This window comes from Bactrocera oleae, chromosome 4 (assembly GCF_042242935.1).
Source record: "Bactrocera oleae isolate idBacOlea1 chromosome 4, idBacOlea1, whole genome shotgun sequence".
NCBI lineage: Eukaryota > Metazoa > Arthropoda > Insecta > Diptera > Tephritidae > Bactrocera > Bactrocera oleae.
Genome location: NC_091538.1, coordinates 14,731,023 through 14,744,952, shown reverse-complemented (window position 1 = coordinate 14,744,952; position 13,930 = coordinate 14,731,023). Strand labels below are relative to the sequence as shown.

The 13,930-nt window shown below is 33.8% G+C and overlaps 1 protein-coding gene across 1 annotated transcript in view; it reads right to left on the bottom strand.

Moving 5' to 3' along the window:
• Positions 1-13,930, bottom strand: part of sli (slit guidance ligand) — a 44,471-nt gene that overhangs the window by 16,096 nt on the left and 14,445 nt on the right. Inside the window, 9 exon segments of the mRNA XM_070107737.1 lie at positions 948-1,019; positions 1,665-1,883; positions 2,076-2,229; positions 3,940-4,097; positions 8,115-8,330; positions 11,676-11,819; positions 12,128-12,269; positions 13,242-13,477; positions 13,611-13,754. Coding sequence (XP_069963838.1) covers positions 948-1,019; positions 1,665-1,883; positions 2,076-2,229; positions 3,940-4,097; positions 8,115-8,330; positions 11,676-11,819; positions 12,128-12,269; positions 13,242-13,477; positions 13,611-13,754 — 1,485 coding nt within the window.

Sequence of the window (13,930 nt, the reverse complement as noted above, 5' to 3'; positions counted from 1 at the left end):
TCAAGAAGCTGCACATTTGTCGGAACCGCCGATATCGTACCACTATAGCATATAGCTGCCATACAAACTGACCGATCAAAAACAAAATTTTATGAATATTAAAATTAAAAATATTAGTGAAATAATTTTAATAAATATTCTTTTGAATTTTCAAATTTTTTTTAGACTCTCAAAAATCTGCGATTATCGTCATTCAATCCAGGGATTATTAACTGCAAATTTGCTTAATTCAAATTTCGACTTTTAAAGGAAATTCGTGGTGAGCATCGACAATCCCGAAATTTCGGTATTTACAAGTTGCATGTTCTCACATTTACATACTAGCAACTACATACATACATATGTTATGTGCGTAGATGTCAGCATGTAAGCGCTTACACCCGGTAGTATATACGCAACCGCGCTACTGCTGTGAAGTTCAGCCCATAACAATCAAACCCATTAACCCCATTTCTTTGATAAAAACTTCTCCGTACGCAATTTACTCAATTTATACAATGAAGAAGCAATTAATTACACATTTAGTATATATAAATATCTATGAACTACTCAAACTCATATACTCGTACATATATATGCACATGTAAGACTTTTTCAAATCACACTGCGCACTGGAGTCAATAAATAAATGCAACTTGCAGCAACGCACACAAACATACATATATACAAATGCATATGGTAACGCTACTACTTTATGTACTAAACACTCTAGTGTCAGATGAATTAGCTGCTTCTTCAGCTGCTTGCTGTTTACTATATATTTACGCATATATGTATATATTATATATATATATATATATGTGTGTGTGTGTTTGCAGGATGTATGGTCCATAACATAATTTTGATGCAAAGAGAATTTTCCGTAATTTATCTAATTAATGCTTGTAATGCATGTAAATAATTATTGTATGTATATGTGTGGATATGTATTGTATGTTGGTACTTACAGTGAGGTGAGCGATGACAGGAATTCAAAAGAACCGGGCATCACACAAGAGATTTGATTGTTGTAAAGATTCCTAAAACGATTAATGAAACGTCAGTTGCATACAAAATAAAACTTAGGCTTGTAACTGTGTGTGCAATTGATTTAAAGTGGCAGCATAATCATTTATTACAGATTATTGCAACAAAAACAAACATACATTTAAGCTTGTCTGGCCGAAATGCTCTATTTGTTTCAGAGCAATATTTATTAGGCAAGTTTGACAGAGAAAAATTTCACTTGCGAAATATTTTTGAAGTAAACAAAAAATCTGGTAAATATTTTGAGGTTATGTGGGCTAGTAGGTCAAAAAATAATAATCACACAAGTACTGAAAAAGTTGCGCGTAATCAAGAAAAGTGCGACTGCATAAATTACTTGGTCTCTACGAAACTGAAGCTGGTCCATACCGTTCAAAGAGTCATTGTGAAGTCTGTATTTTGGTGGTGCCTTAGTCCATTTCAAGACCATGGCCCAGAGCCGATAGGAAGTTTCATCATCACAGACTCCACAAAAAATGTTATTTTAAGCTTTAATTACTTAGTGTCAGTTGATCGTAATAGAGTTATTTTTAATATTATATTATGGAATGCAAGAACAACAATAAAAACTAAAATCAATTGTCACAAAAAAGTGTATAAAGAAAACGAGAAAAATTCTATATATGGCATGTACTTACAGCGTCTTCAACTGATGCAAACCCAAAAACATTTTATTCGAAATCTCACGTATTTTATTTTCGGCCAAAACCAATTCCTGTATACGATTGGCACCCTCAAAAGCATTCGGTTCAATGCCGGTTATATGATTGCGTCGCAAATCGAGTTTAACCAGATGTGGCAGACGTCCAAAGAGACCATCGGATTTGATGCGCCCCAGTTCATTGTCGTTCAAAAGACTGCGAGAGAGTAAGCAACAAAAAAACGAAAGCAAGAAAAAAATTTGAAAAATTAATGAAATGAATTGAAAGCAGGCAACTTTTTAGGTCAAATAAATCATTGCAATTGCATATTTGGAAATAATCAACAACCATAACAGAAATAGCAATAACAAAATAACAGGAAAAGAGTTGAGAATGATTCGTATTTACAGTTCGGTGGTGTGTAGCGGTATATCGCGCGGAATTTCTTTGAGGCCACGACCTGAACAATCAATTGAAGTGCCATCACACTGACACATTGCCGGGCAATCGACATCTGCGCGACATTCGCTCGACAATTTAATACGCATATCGTCCCAAGAGCCTGCGAATAAAAAAAACACGGTAAAATGAAATAGATGTGTTAATTAAAAAATCTATGGTTGTTTTTGTGTGTGTGAGCGAAAGTACAGCTTATGTATTTGTTATTGTGCATATGGTAATTTTAATGATAATCACAGTCGACGTGTGTGAAGCATGCTTTTAGGCGTCAATGTGTTTGTGGTACAGAAACTGCGTTTTTGAAGCAGTTTTTTTTTCTTTATTCGTAGTAATAATTACTATTTAAAATATTTATTTTAATAATAATTATACAGCTAATTTTGCGTCTAAATAATTGATGAGAGGCAGGAGGTAGGTAGGAGGAGAAAGGTTTATAAAGAAGAAATTTAGGTTTTTTGCATATACAAAAGAATTATTTTGCTTGTTTTTAATGAAAATTACAAAACAAAAACATAAAAAAGAATAAAAATCAATAAAAATAACGATTATTAACAATAAGAAATAAATAGATAAAAAACAATATTGGCAATAAAAGCGTTATATACACTTACAAATAAGAAAAAACGAGTTTTTCGTAATTTTTTTTAGAGTGTTATTATTTAATATATCTATAATGTACATTTATAGAATTTAATGTATTTTAATTATCAGTTATTCATTTTGAAAAATTTTGGATTCCCTTAATCCCTTAGCCGATCTCCAGAAGAACCCTCGAAATAATGTGTCTCGCGGTGAAGAAGATTTTCTACTTAAAATTATCTCAAGTACAAAAACAAACAAAAATATAACTACAATAGATAAATACAGGTAATGACTAAATGACTAGTCATAATTTTGATTTTCGACAAAATGACGGCTTCCCAAGAAACAAGTTGTTTTTTGTTCAAAAATTTACACTTCAGAGTGGCTGGCTAAAAGATTGAAATTATTATCAAAAATTATATACCTTCGGCCTATACCTGAAAAATATATCTAAGAAGTTCGTGTGTAAATTTCAAGTCGATCGGTCTAGCCTTAGGTGGCATATTTGTTCCGGCAAAATCCGGGAGCAACACAATCCATTCTTTTTCTTTTAATTTCTAAGCCCGGGATGGTCGGACGCTTAACTTCGGACAATCCCGGCCAAACCGGGACGAATGGAGAACTTTTCTTCACCGACGCTGAAAACAGCGTTTTTAAAAAAATTCTTGCAAATACGCTCATATCTCTGAAACTATTTGCCAGATCAATTAAAAATATTCGGCGAATATTTTCAAATATAGGTATGTACATTCGATATACATATAAGAATAAAAACTTCGATTTTTTTAAATTTATAAGTGCATATAACCACTTAAATTAAATGCGCTTCGTCTACCTTTTTACGAAATATTATTAATATAAAATTTAAAAATGTGTAAGAAAAAAGTTGAAATCGTTAAAAAATACCCGGATTTTTTATTTTCTGATTGAAGTGCTGCTTTCATACATATCTACAACGGCCAGCATGTGCTAACGAATGGAATACATAAATCGTCTTTGACTTCTGTAAGGACGTGTTCAATTTTTTTGTTTTTAATATCACGCAATTTTTTTTTTAGTTTTTGCCTTAATACTTTATGCCTAGAGCAGCGACACCGCGTCAAACATATGCACATCTTAACTTTTTGCAACTCACGCTTTTTTACAAACATATTTCAGCATGCATAACCCTTATATTTAGTATGTTCATATAAGTACGAGTATGTATGTATGTATGTATGTATGTACTCACATTTGAATTTCTCCTCACGCAATGACTCAATGCGTCTCCGATGCATGCGCTTTGGGGCCTCGCAGCGTGCGCCACTTGTCTCGATGGGGTTTTTGTGCAAGTAATCAGCCAGCCAGCGAAGATTGCAGTCACAAATGAAGGGATTCTTTGCCAGATGCCTTTGGTATTTTTTATTTTTCATTTTTTTTTTTTTGTTCGCATTTAGTTTTTAAGTAATATGAAAATATAAAAAGCAAATACTTATGTAAATACTATGAATAAGCAGATCTTAGTTGTTAACAAAAAACAGAAAGGAATTAATTTTCAAAAGAATTTACAAGTATACGTAGGTGTCATACATGAAAGCCTACAACCGCACACATACATACGAGTACACTGGCAAGTGAGCATTCAAATATAAAAGCACAAGTGTACATAGCGAAAGGCTAATGCAAGTTGTCTTAGGCTTACATAGAAAACTTTTGAGTTAACCTTCGCTTTTCTTGCGGGCTCATGAATGTTGAAAAAAGTACCGTAATGTTTTTGCATTCAACGTGAAATATTTCGTTGACACTATAATTTTATGTGTTGTGCAGAAAAAGTACATCGAAAATTAATTATTATTTAGTAAAGATAATAGTTATCGAACAACATAACCTCAAAAGCTCATTTTTAGCTCTGCACGGTGTGATAGGGGTTTTAGCGCACTGTAATCAGTTTCGAAAAGCTTTCAAAGTTCAAAGTTAACACCCTTTATGAACTCAAGCATATCAATACATCAGTCGTACCTCAATGAGTGAAGAGTTTTAGAATAATTCGAGCCATAAACTATATATTTACAATTTGAATTTTTATAAAGTTCCACCATAATTGAAATTAGTACTAATCAAGCTCAGTGATAATTTCGATAATGTTGGAACTTTTTTAAAATTAGTGTTTTAATTTAATATTTAAGTGCTACTAAGACTTAATGCAAAAGATTTATTGGAAACACCTCAGAGATTTGCAAAAACTTTGGGAACCGACACTGAAAAATATGATGGTGCTTTAGATTTACGAACTCATCTTGAGCATTCTCTAGAAATCAATCAGAGTATAATATTCACGGTTTACACCACTGCTTGAGACTTGTCCGAGCATCGTCTCCTATTTATGGTGAAAACTTGCTGTTATATAATAAATAGACGGACCCAACTATTTTGAATTTTATAGTAAGTTTTTATTAAAAAATTGTTCTATTGATCTTGATATTGGTTGAAAAAGAGATGGAGCCCAGTTCAGGTCCGGTTTTATTTTATTTGTCCCATAAGTACGGAATCAGCAAATCCAGCAGTACTGAGCGGTTCGCAGCGATGACTAAACTTAATAAATCGGTGAAGATCTAGTATATTGGTCTAGTGGGTTCTAATTGCTATTTATGATTGCTGAGATCGCACAGAATTACTGGGTGTGTTACGCCTAATGTTAAAGATCTGATTTAAGAAAGTATGAAATGCGATAAAAGTTAACTTAAGCATAGTAGGTTCATAGTGAAGTTGCAATCTTAAATAGATGAGGGAACTGATCGTGATATCTTCGAATATTACAGGAATAACGATCGTTATTAGGGACCGGAGAGATGGTAAATATGTATAATACAAAAACCTCGAGATAGATTGTATATATATTAAGCGCTCTTTGAATAAATGTAAGCAACTTAAACACATAGTATTATGTTTGAGAATATCAGTAGAACACCGATCGTCAAATGTATTTCCTCTCGATGGTGAGTTTGATAGCCAAAATTCACACATTCTCGCCTTAACACAAGCTGATATTTAAGAGCTGTGAAACGATTTTAGGTTTAAAATTCCCAGTCCCTAATTCAATTCATTGATATCGAATTTAGAGGTTGAGTTTGTAGTGCTCTCAATCTCATATGTATATGAGTTTATAGAGAAGCGGTTTAAGGGGTTACATGGGTTTCGTCGAGCAAAAAACGCCCTATTTTCGGTATTTCTTTTTCATATAAAAAATTAAATATTTTAATCAAATATTTTATTATTCCGAAGATACATATTTGATAAAGATTTTTCAAAGGAAAATATTCAAAACTCAAAGACCTGTGTAAAATTTAATTAAGACCGGTTGAGTAGTTCGCCAGCAAACTTGACAACCAACTTTGAAAACACAGTTTCGAGAAAAACTCGTTTAAAGTTTTAAGTGATTATATAGCTGACCTTGAGCGTGCGACTTTTCAAAGCTGCATATACAAAACTATTACGGGGATCAACTTGAGAATTTAGGACCATGTATTAGAGAAAAAATGAAATAAGCCACTAAAAAAGTATTTTTTTGTGAAGCCGTGAAACCCATGTAACCCCTTAAGCGGTCTTTTTAATCTGTCTGTCTCAAAATAGTGTTTTTTGAAGGGAAGATCAGTCGGTTAATCGCTAATTGAATTTCCAGCTCCATTGCAAAAGAATTAACCAGCAGACTTACGAAATATGGGATTTTCAAAACTATAGCGAAATATGTTTTAATCGATTTTAAATAGATTAAACGGATTTTGAAAACCATAAAAGTACATCAATATTTATTTTCATCGTAAGATTAGCTAATTGCCGTTGACGAAGACAATCCTTTAAGACTTTTTATTTTATTTTATGCACTTTTACCTAGTATTTCAATTCAAAAATAGAAACAATATAATTCGTATTTTAACTGAAAAATTCAAAACCTTCCACCGCAACATGCGCAACCACCATAAAAGCGGCATGAATCCATTGTATTGAGACATTTTGCTCGCATTAGCTAATTTTTTTTTGCTATTTGTTTTTGTGTCTTTTACCGCTTCTGAGAACAAAAACCACTTAGAAATCTAACTGTTGCATTGCGTCAACAGGCCAACTCTGCGGGCAGATGCCAGTATTAAAGAAATAAGCACACTTCAATGTAAAGTCAGCCAGCAGATAAACTGCTCACTTGGGCGGACTTGAGCAACAAAACAACGACGCCTAAATGTGCCGCGCTGTGCTGCGTCTTTGGCACTTTCTTCATGCTTGCCGCATTTTTACAGCTATTTGATGGTGGCGTATGTGCATGTGTGTGAGTGTGTGTGTAGACAACACTGTTGCGGACATATTGTTTAAATGCCCTAGGTGTCATGTCCTTTGTTCCTGCGACAGAACAAGCGCTATATACGAGTTAAATGCCACATGCACACAGAACACACATACAAACACATATGATGAACTCTTGCGCCTACAGTGCATTTTATTATTAAGTGTACCAAGCTGACAACTTTTATGTTGTTGTTATACCCTAAACAGTGTATATTAAGTTTGCCACGAAGTTTTATAAAACTTAGAAGGAAATGGCAGAGACGCCAGAGATGAGCAGCGTGGCTCAGCTCATAAACGTCTGTTTGTCTGTATTAGCGCTCCTAAAATTATTCGAATAACCAGAAAACCGTTTGTTCGAATAACCGGTTTGTAACCGTTCGTATGAATATTAACCGAATAATACTATTACTATTAATGCCCTATCAGTTTAATCCGGTTAGTGAATTAGTCGAATACCAAGGCCTCTGGTCTCTCAGTTTTTGAGATATCGAACTGAAATTTTTCACACATTCTTTTTTTTTAACACACTCTCTCGATTAAGTCCTTGTATGGAAAACTTTTTTATTTGACGAGATATCTTCACGAAATTTTATATGGATTATTTCACAAGGCAGCGCTATAAATATATTTCGGATCGGACCATTAACGATTATAGCTGTCTAACAAACAGATCTATCAAAAGAAAGTTCTTGTGTGGAAAACTTTTTTATTTGACGAATTATCTTCACGAAATTCGGCACAGATTACTTTTCGGGGAAAAGGTACAATCTCCGAAAAAATTGTTCAGATCGAATCACTATAGCATATAGCTGTCATACTAACTGACTGTACAAAATCAAGTTCTTGTTTTGTAGGGTATTCTAGCCTCGGTACAATCAAAGTTAATATATTTTCTTGTTTTTGTTTTCTATTTACCAACAGTGCATTTGATATACGCGTTCACACACATACATACGTGCATATGTATTTATTTATATTCTCATGTGTTTGCATGTATGCATGGCATGAATGGCATGTGACGTAAGGTGAGGAGCGATGAGGTGATTTGCGGGCCGTTATATTAAGGTGGTGGTGGGGTGTGATTGCACTTACAATGTTTGTATGCTCTTCATCGCATCGAAGGTGCCATTAGCCAGCGATTGAATGTTGTTATCGTAAAGCGACAGCAGGCTGAGGCTGTGCAGATCGCGAAAGGCATCCTTGCGTATACAGGAGATTTCATTGGCATTCAACAGGAGAAGTTGCAGTGATGTAAGTCCTTTAAATACGCCTGAGGGCAAATCCTTTATTTTATTGCCATAGAGCACGCTAAAAAATGAGAGAGAGAGAGAGAGAAAAGAACAAATAAGAAAACATTAAAAATCTGTATACATATAGGTATTTGTACAATATATGTGTGTTTGTGTGTGTATTGTGTAAGACAAAAGTGGACATGTTTTTTAAATAAAGATAAAATGTATGATATAAAGTGATACAAAACAATTGTGTGGGCAATAGTGGCTGACGAAGCAATATGTGTAGTCGGACGTGTATGAGTGTGTGTGTGTGTGAATAGTGTTGGCATTCGCAGAAAATGCCGTAGAATTTGCTGCTGCAAAGAAGATTGCAGATTAAAGTGCAAAAAGTGGCAAAACACAAGTTATTCACATAAGCACATAAGTAAGTACGTAAGCTCGTAAGTTTGTAAGTAAGCAACTAAATGCATCCGTTTGTAAGTATGTAAGTAAGTAAGGACGTAAGTTTCCGAATGCTAGATGCTACGTTACCACAAGGTGTTGCAGAGCGAGGGGAGACACTTGGGTAGAACAGGCAACAAAATACTTGTAAATACAATGGGTATGGCATTGATGACGAACGCGGCTTATAACATATGGACCATACGGACGGACGGTCGAACAATTGAAGGCGCTGCAGCTTGAGTGAATGCATTATGTCTGCTAAGTAAGTGTTTTCGCAGTTCGTAGTTCGCTGGCAAAGTTGTAAATAATAAAAAAGCCATTATACATATGCCGATGTGATGTACGCACACACACATACACATGCATGTACATGTATGCAGGCACTGATTTATAAGCTCCACTGGCCAACAGGCCGCCGTCAATGAGTTTTAGCAGAAAATTGAAGCAAAAATCTTGGCGGCAAGCGTTGCCTAAACCGGTTTGGGAGCGGAGTCAATGGTACAAATGAACTTTATAGACTACCGCTATTATGAGCAACAGAGCCAGAGCAAAAGAAAAATATGCATAAAAAAAGGCGATAAGCACGTGCAAAAGGAAAAAATGTACGAAAAATACAATTAATGAGTTAAAGTTAGCTTTATGCAGATGCTTAAGTGTGTATGTAGGTATAAACTTTCGGCGTATTGAAAGCGCGCCGCGTATGCGCTGAAAAGCTTAAAATTATATTTCTACATTTGCGCATAAATATACTTATAAAATGCCAAAATCTGACAGAAATTCCACATTTAACAGGATTTTCTATTTAGCAGCGAACAAGCGTAGCCTCTTAAGCGTTTTGTGTAGCGATGAGCATCGTGTACGAGTAGATCGGTACGTATTGATTGCAAGCGCAACGGAAGATCTTCTCTTGGAATGTGACGCAGTATTAAGACGACAAGTGACATATTGAAGTTAAGAATTTTCGACTCTTTAACATAAACTCACAGCAAGTTCTCTAGTTACTTTATTCAGGAGATCATAGATGCTCACGGAGAGACTTACAAACTAACGACGCTCCTTCGGTAGCTTTTATCTCGCATTTAATTTCAAAGCTTAGAGTTAACGAAGGAGGCTTATAACATATGGACCATACGGATGGACGGTGCTGGCAACCACCTAGATTCCTTGCTATATAAATCCTATAAACTGATATACATTTCCAATCGATTATCTTTATTAGGTAAACATATGTACATCCTTATCAAGCAATGTTTTACGTGGACGTTTAAATATGGAGATCCGTCGAATTTACTGTTAGATTACTCTATAAAAAGCATTAATCAGAAGCCTTTGTAATAACATCAAGCTTCGGGGAAACTAACTGGCATGCGATCTTTACAAAAGCAGACTAAAATATATTCTAAAATTTTTTATCTTCCAAAAAACAACTAACTACTAATAAGCTTGACAAAAGGACCACTTGGGGTTATTACTACTTAACCTTATTACTACTCTATCGTAGCGACTTTCTGACAATAACGCGTATAACAAATGATCTCCTTTGGCTGCAATTTTTTGTTTTTTTGGTTTTCAAAGGTCATAAGTAGTTAGCAGTTAGTAAACGGCACAGATAACAGGCAGACCACCTTATTTTTTGTGAATGGACGAACTCGAACTCGCGAAGAAATCAGTAAAAAAAAAAACCGCATATTTTTTGAATGGACAAATTTAGGAACTAAATTATGAGGGAGCAAAAGGGAACAAATGCAAAACAGTAATATCAGAACGACATTATTTTTGAAAGTATGTAGTAAATTATGATCGAAAGGATCGTCTGATAACATGAAGGCTAAGCATAAAAAATGGATCAGTCAGAAAGAAAACGAAATGCTAGTTCAGAGATGAATCCTAAAGTTATGATTATCTCGAAGAATATGTTGAATTTACTAAGCGAAAGAGTTAAGAAAATTATTAACTGTTCTCATATCGATTCATATCGGTCAATCACATTAGTTTTGTATTGTATCTGCTGGTGTGCTGACATCTGTTTTGTACACGAAAATTTTGTGTGAGGTAAAAAATTAAGTGCGGGATTTCGTAACTGTAGCTGATATAAGCTGCTGATAAATGCAGCTGTTATACAGAACAGTATATATATATATATATATACATAGCTGTCACTGTGTGTATATACCAGATTTATATATGTACATATCTAAATATGTATATTTTAGTGGTTTATAGCGATGCGCATATAAAACGAAAAACTTGAAAACTTTTGGGAAAAAAATTAACAAATTTTAATCTCAAAAAACTCCGAAAATCCGTACATACGTGGATAACTTCTGTGGTATAAAAAATATATATGAAAAAAAAACAAAAATAAAATAAAACCAAATAAGTAGCAGCTGGCCAGCTGCTGTTGGCCAAGTAAACGCTTGATGGTCATAATACACTGCACACACACATATATATATATACATATGCTTGTGTAAATACTCGAACGCACTTCATTGATTGATGTTAGTGTTTATCTTTTCGCTCATTTGGCCACAGGAGTATGTATGTAATTAACAAAAAAAACAACAAAAACACAGCTTATAGTTTATACAGTATACAGGCAACGAGATACTGTTATGATTTGGCACAATAACCAAATACGCGTAACTGACAAACGGTTCTTATGTATGTGTGTTTTATTTAAAAAAAAAATTATTTTATTATAATTGTTTTTTTTTTTTAATTTATTTTTAATTTTTTATTTATTTTAATTTTTTTATATTTATTATTATTTTTTTATATACAATATATTATTTATTATTCTTTTTTTATATATATTATTTATTATTATTTTTTTATATATATTATTTAATATTATTTTTTCATATTTATTATTATTATTTTATTTTTTTATTTATTATTTTATTCTTTTTTAACCATTTTTTCTTTTTAATTGTTTTTAATTTTTTTTAGAAATATTCTTTGATTTACTTACAGTGTTGTGAGCGCTTTCAGGCCAGCCAAAGCGTCGTGGGCAATGCGCGAAATGTTGTTGTTAGAGAGGTCAATGCGACGTAACCGACGGAAATTTGCAAAAGCTTTTGGTGGCAATTCGGTAATGAAGTTCTGCTCCAAGCGCCTGTAATGAGAACATAGATAAAGCAAATAACTTTTTGTTTTAACTTTAAACAAAGCAAAATGTTTAGCAAAAGAAAATGCAAAGCATAATTACAATAATGATGGCATAGAAAAACAAAAACAAAAAAAAAAAATAACAAAAACAAAAATTGATTTTTAAATTGCTCGAGGTGCCGCAGTGAGCGCTTAAGCCATTCAAAAATTACGATTTACCAAGCGAAAATTTTACAGTTTCTCAAGCGTTCACTTAAGCACGCAAACACACACGTGTACATAATATATACACTATGTGCTTCTGCATATACTTACAATTCCGTCGTATCATCTGGCAGCGACACTGGCACACTTGTGAGACTCTTCTCGCGACAGTCGACAATGCCATCGGCACAACGGCACGGATGTGGGCAGCTATTCTCCATGCCACATTCCATTGGCGCATTCTCGGTGAGGCCTTTAAGCGTGTGCAAAGTGTGAGATAGAAAAATAACATCAAAAACAAAAATATATATGAAATTGGAAGGGTACTTAATTACACAAATGTTTTAACTATAATTTAAATACAATTAAAGCAGTCATTTGAGTATGTGTGCTTGTGTTTATTTATGATTTATTTCAGTCATTATGCTTGGAAAGCGCTGATGCTCATAGATGAGGTGGAAATAATTATTAATAATTATTGTACATATATACATAGATATATATTTTTTGTTGTAATTTTTCATTATTTCATAATTTTTAATGACTCTATAAAATTTACTACGTATGAAAAATTGCTGTAAGCGATTTCAACTTATATTATTTATATCTCATAGGTAAAAAAAAAGCTGCAGCGATGCTATAATAACCTTCACAGATGCATGTCTTAGCTTTCAGATCGATATCTCATCAACTAAGAGACTAATTCGTGTATATCATATGCAGCGACATCCTTTAGAGATCAGATATGCCAGATATATTTTCCAAAGAATTATTTTCACATCACTGTAGGACCAAAAAACTATAAATACGATGTAAATAAACCTTTTCTTTGAACTGATGCCTATATGACTGGCGTGTAGGTCTCTACCAACTTCAGTGAAGGACTTCTCGAATTAAGAGGTTAAATTAGTAGACTCTGTGGGCTTCTGTTGCAGAAGAACTGCAATACAATAGTAGTTGTCTTGAAAGCTGAAAGTATAATACAGAAGCTGAAAACAAGAAGTTCTACCCTGGAGCTCTTAAAATATCTTGAACGATAATTTACATCGAATATGACTTTTTATCTCCTGATAAAGTGACAAGAATATACATATGATTTTAAAACAATGACCAAACTGACTAACAATTCTAGGACCGACCGGTTATATTTAGTAATTCTTCATTACAAAAAGCTTTTTCCGTTCCAAATAACAAGCATAACCTTAAAAACAATTAAGTGATTTACCTGAGCACTTAAATTCCTGATCATGCAGATCCGCCACATTTTGACCCTTCAACTGCGAGGGCGATTGACAGCGTGTATATGGCGCAAGCCGCGGTGCGCTACGTAAGAAACGTGATAACCAAGACAAATGGCAGTCACACGAGAAGGGATTATCGGACAGGCGTAGAGCACGTAAACGATTTAAACCACTGAATGCGTTGTGCGGTAACGAAGTCAAGTTATTGTTGTTTAAAGTGCTGCCAAAAATATAAAAAAATATATATATTCAATAAAAAACTCTAAAACTCTCTCAACAAGTTTTTATAAGTAAGTTTTCGCACGTAAATTTCGCTTTGCTCAGAGCGCCATCTACTGTATATGAATACTTACAGAATTTCCAAGTCTATAAGACCCTTGAACGCATGTTCATCCATACACGTGATCTGATTGTTGTCCAACTGTAGACTACGTAATGATTGCGCGCCTTTGAAGACCCGACGTCCCACGGTCGTAATGATATTGTGGGAGATGTCCCTGTAGGAAAAGTGAAACAGTTAGTCAATTATTTTCCAAAAATGTTTTTCAAATAATTTTTATATAGATTTATTTCAAAATTCGTAATATAGTTAAAAATAAATAATCTACTGAAATGAGTTCAACAATTAATAACCAGTTTTTTTGAGTACTCAAGGCAAACGCATTTTCTACTG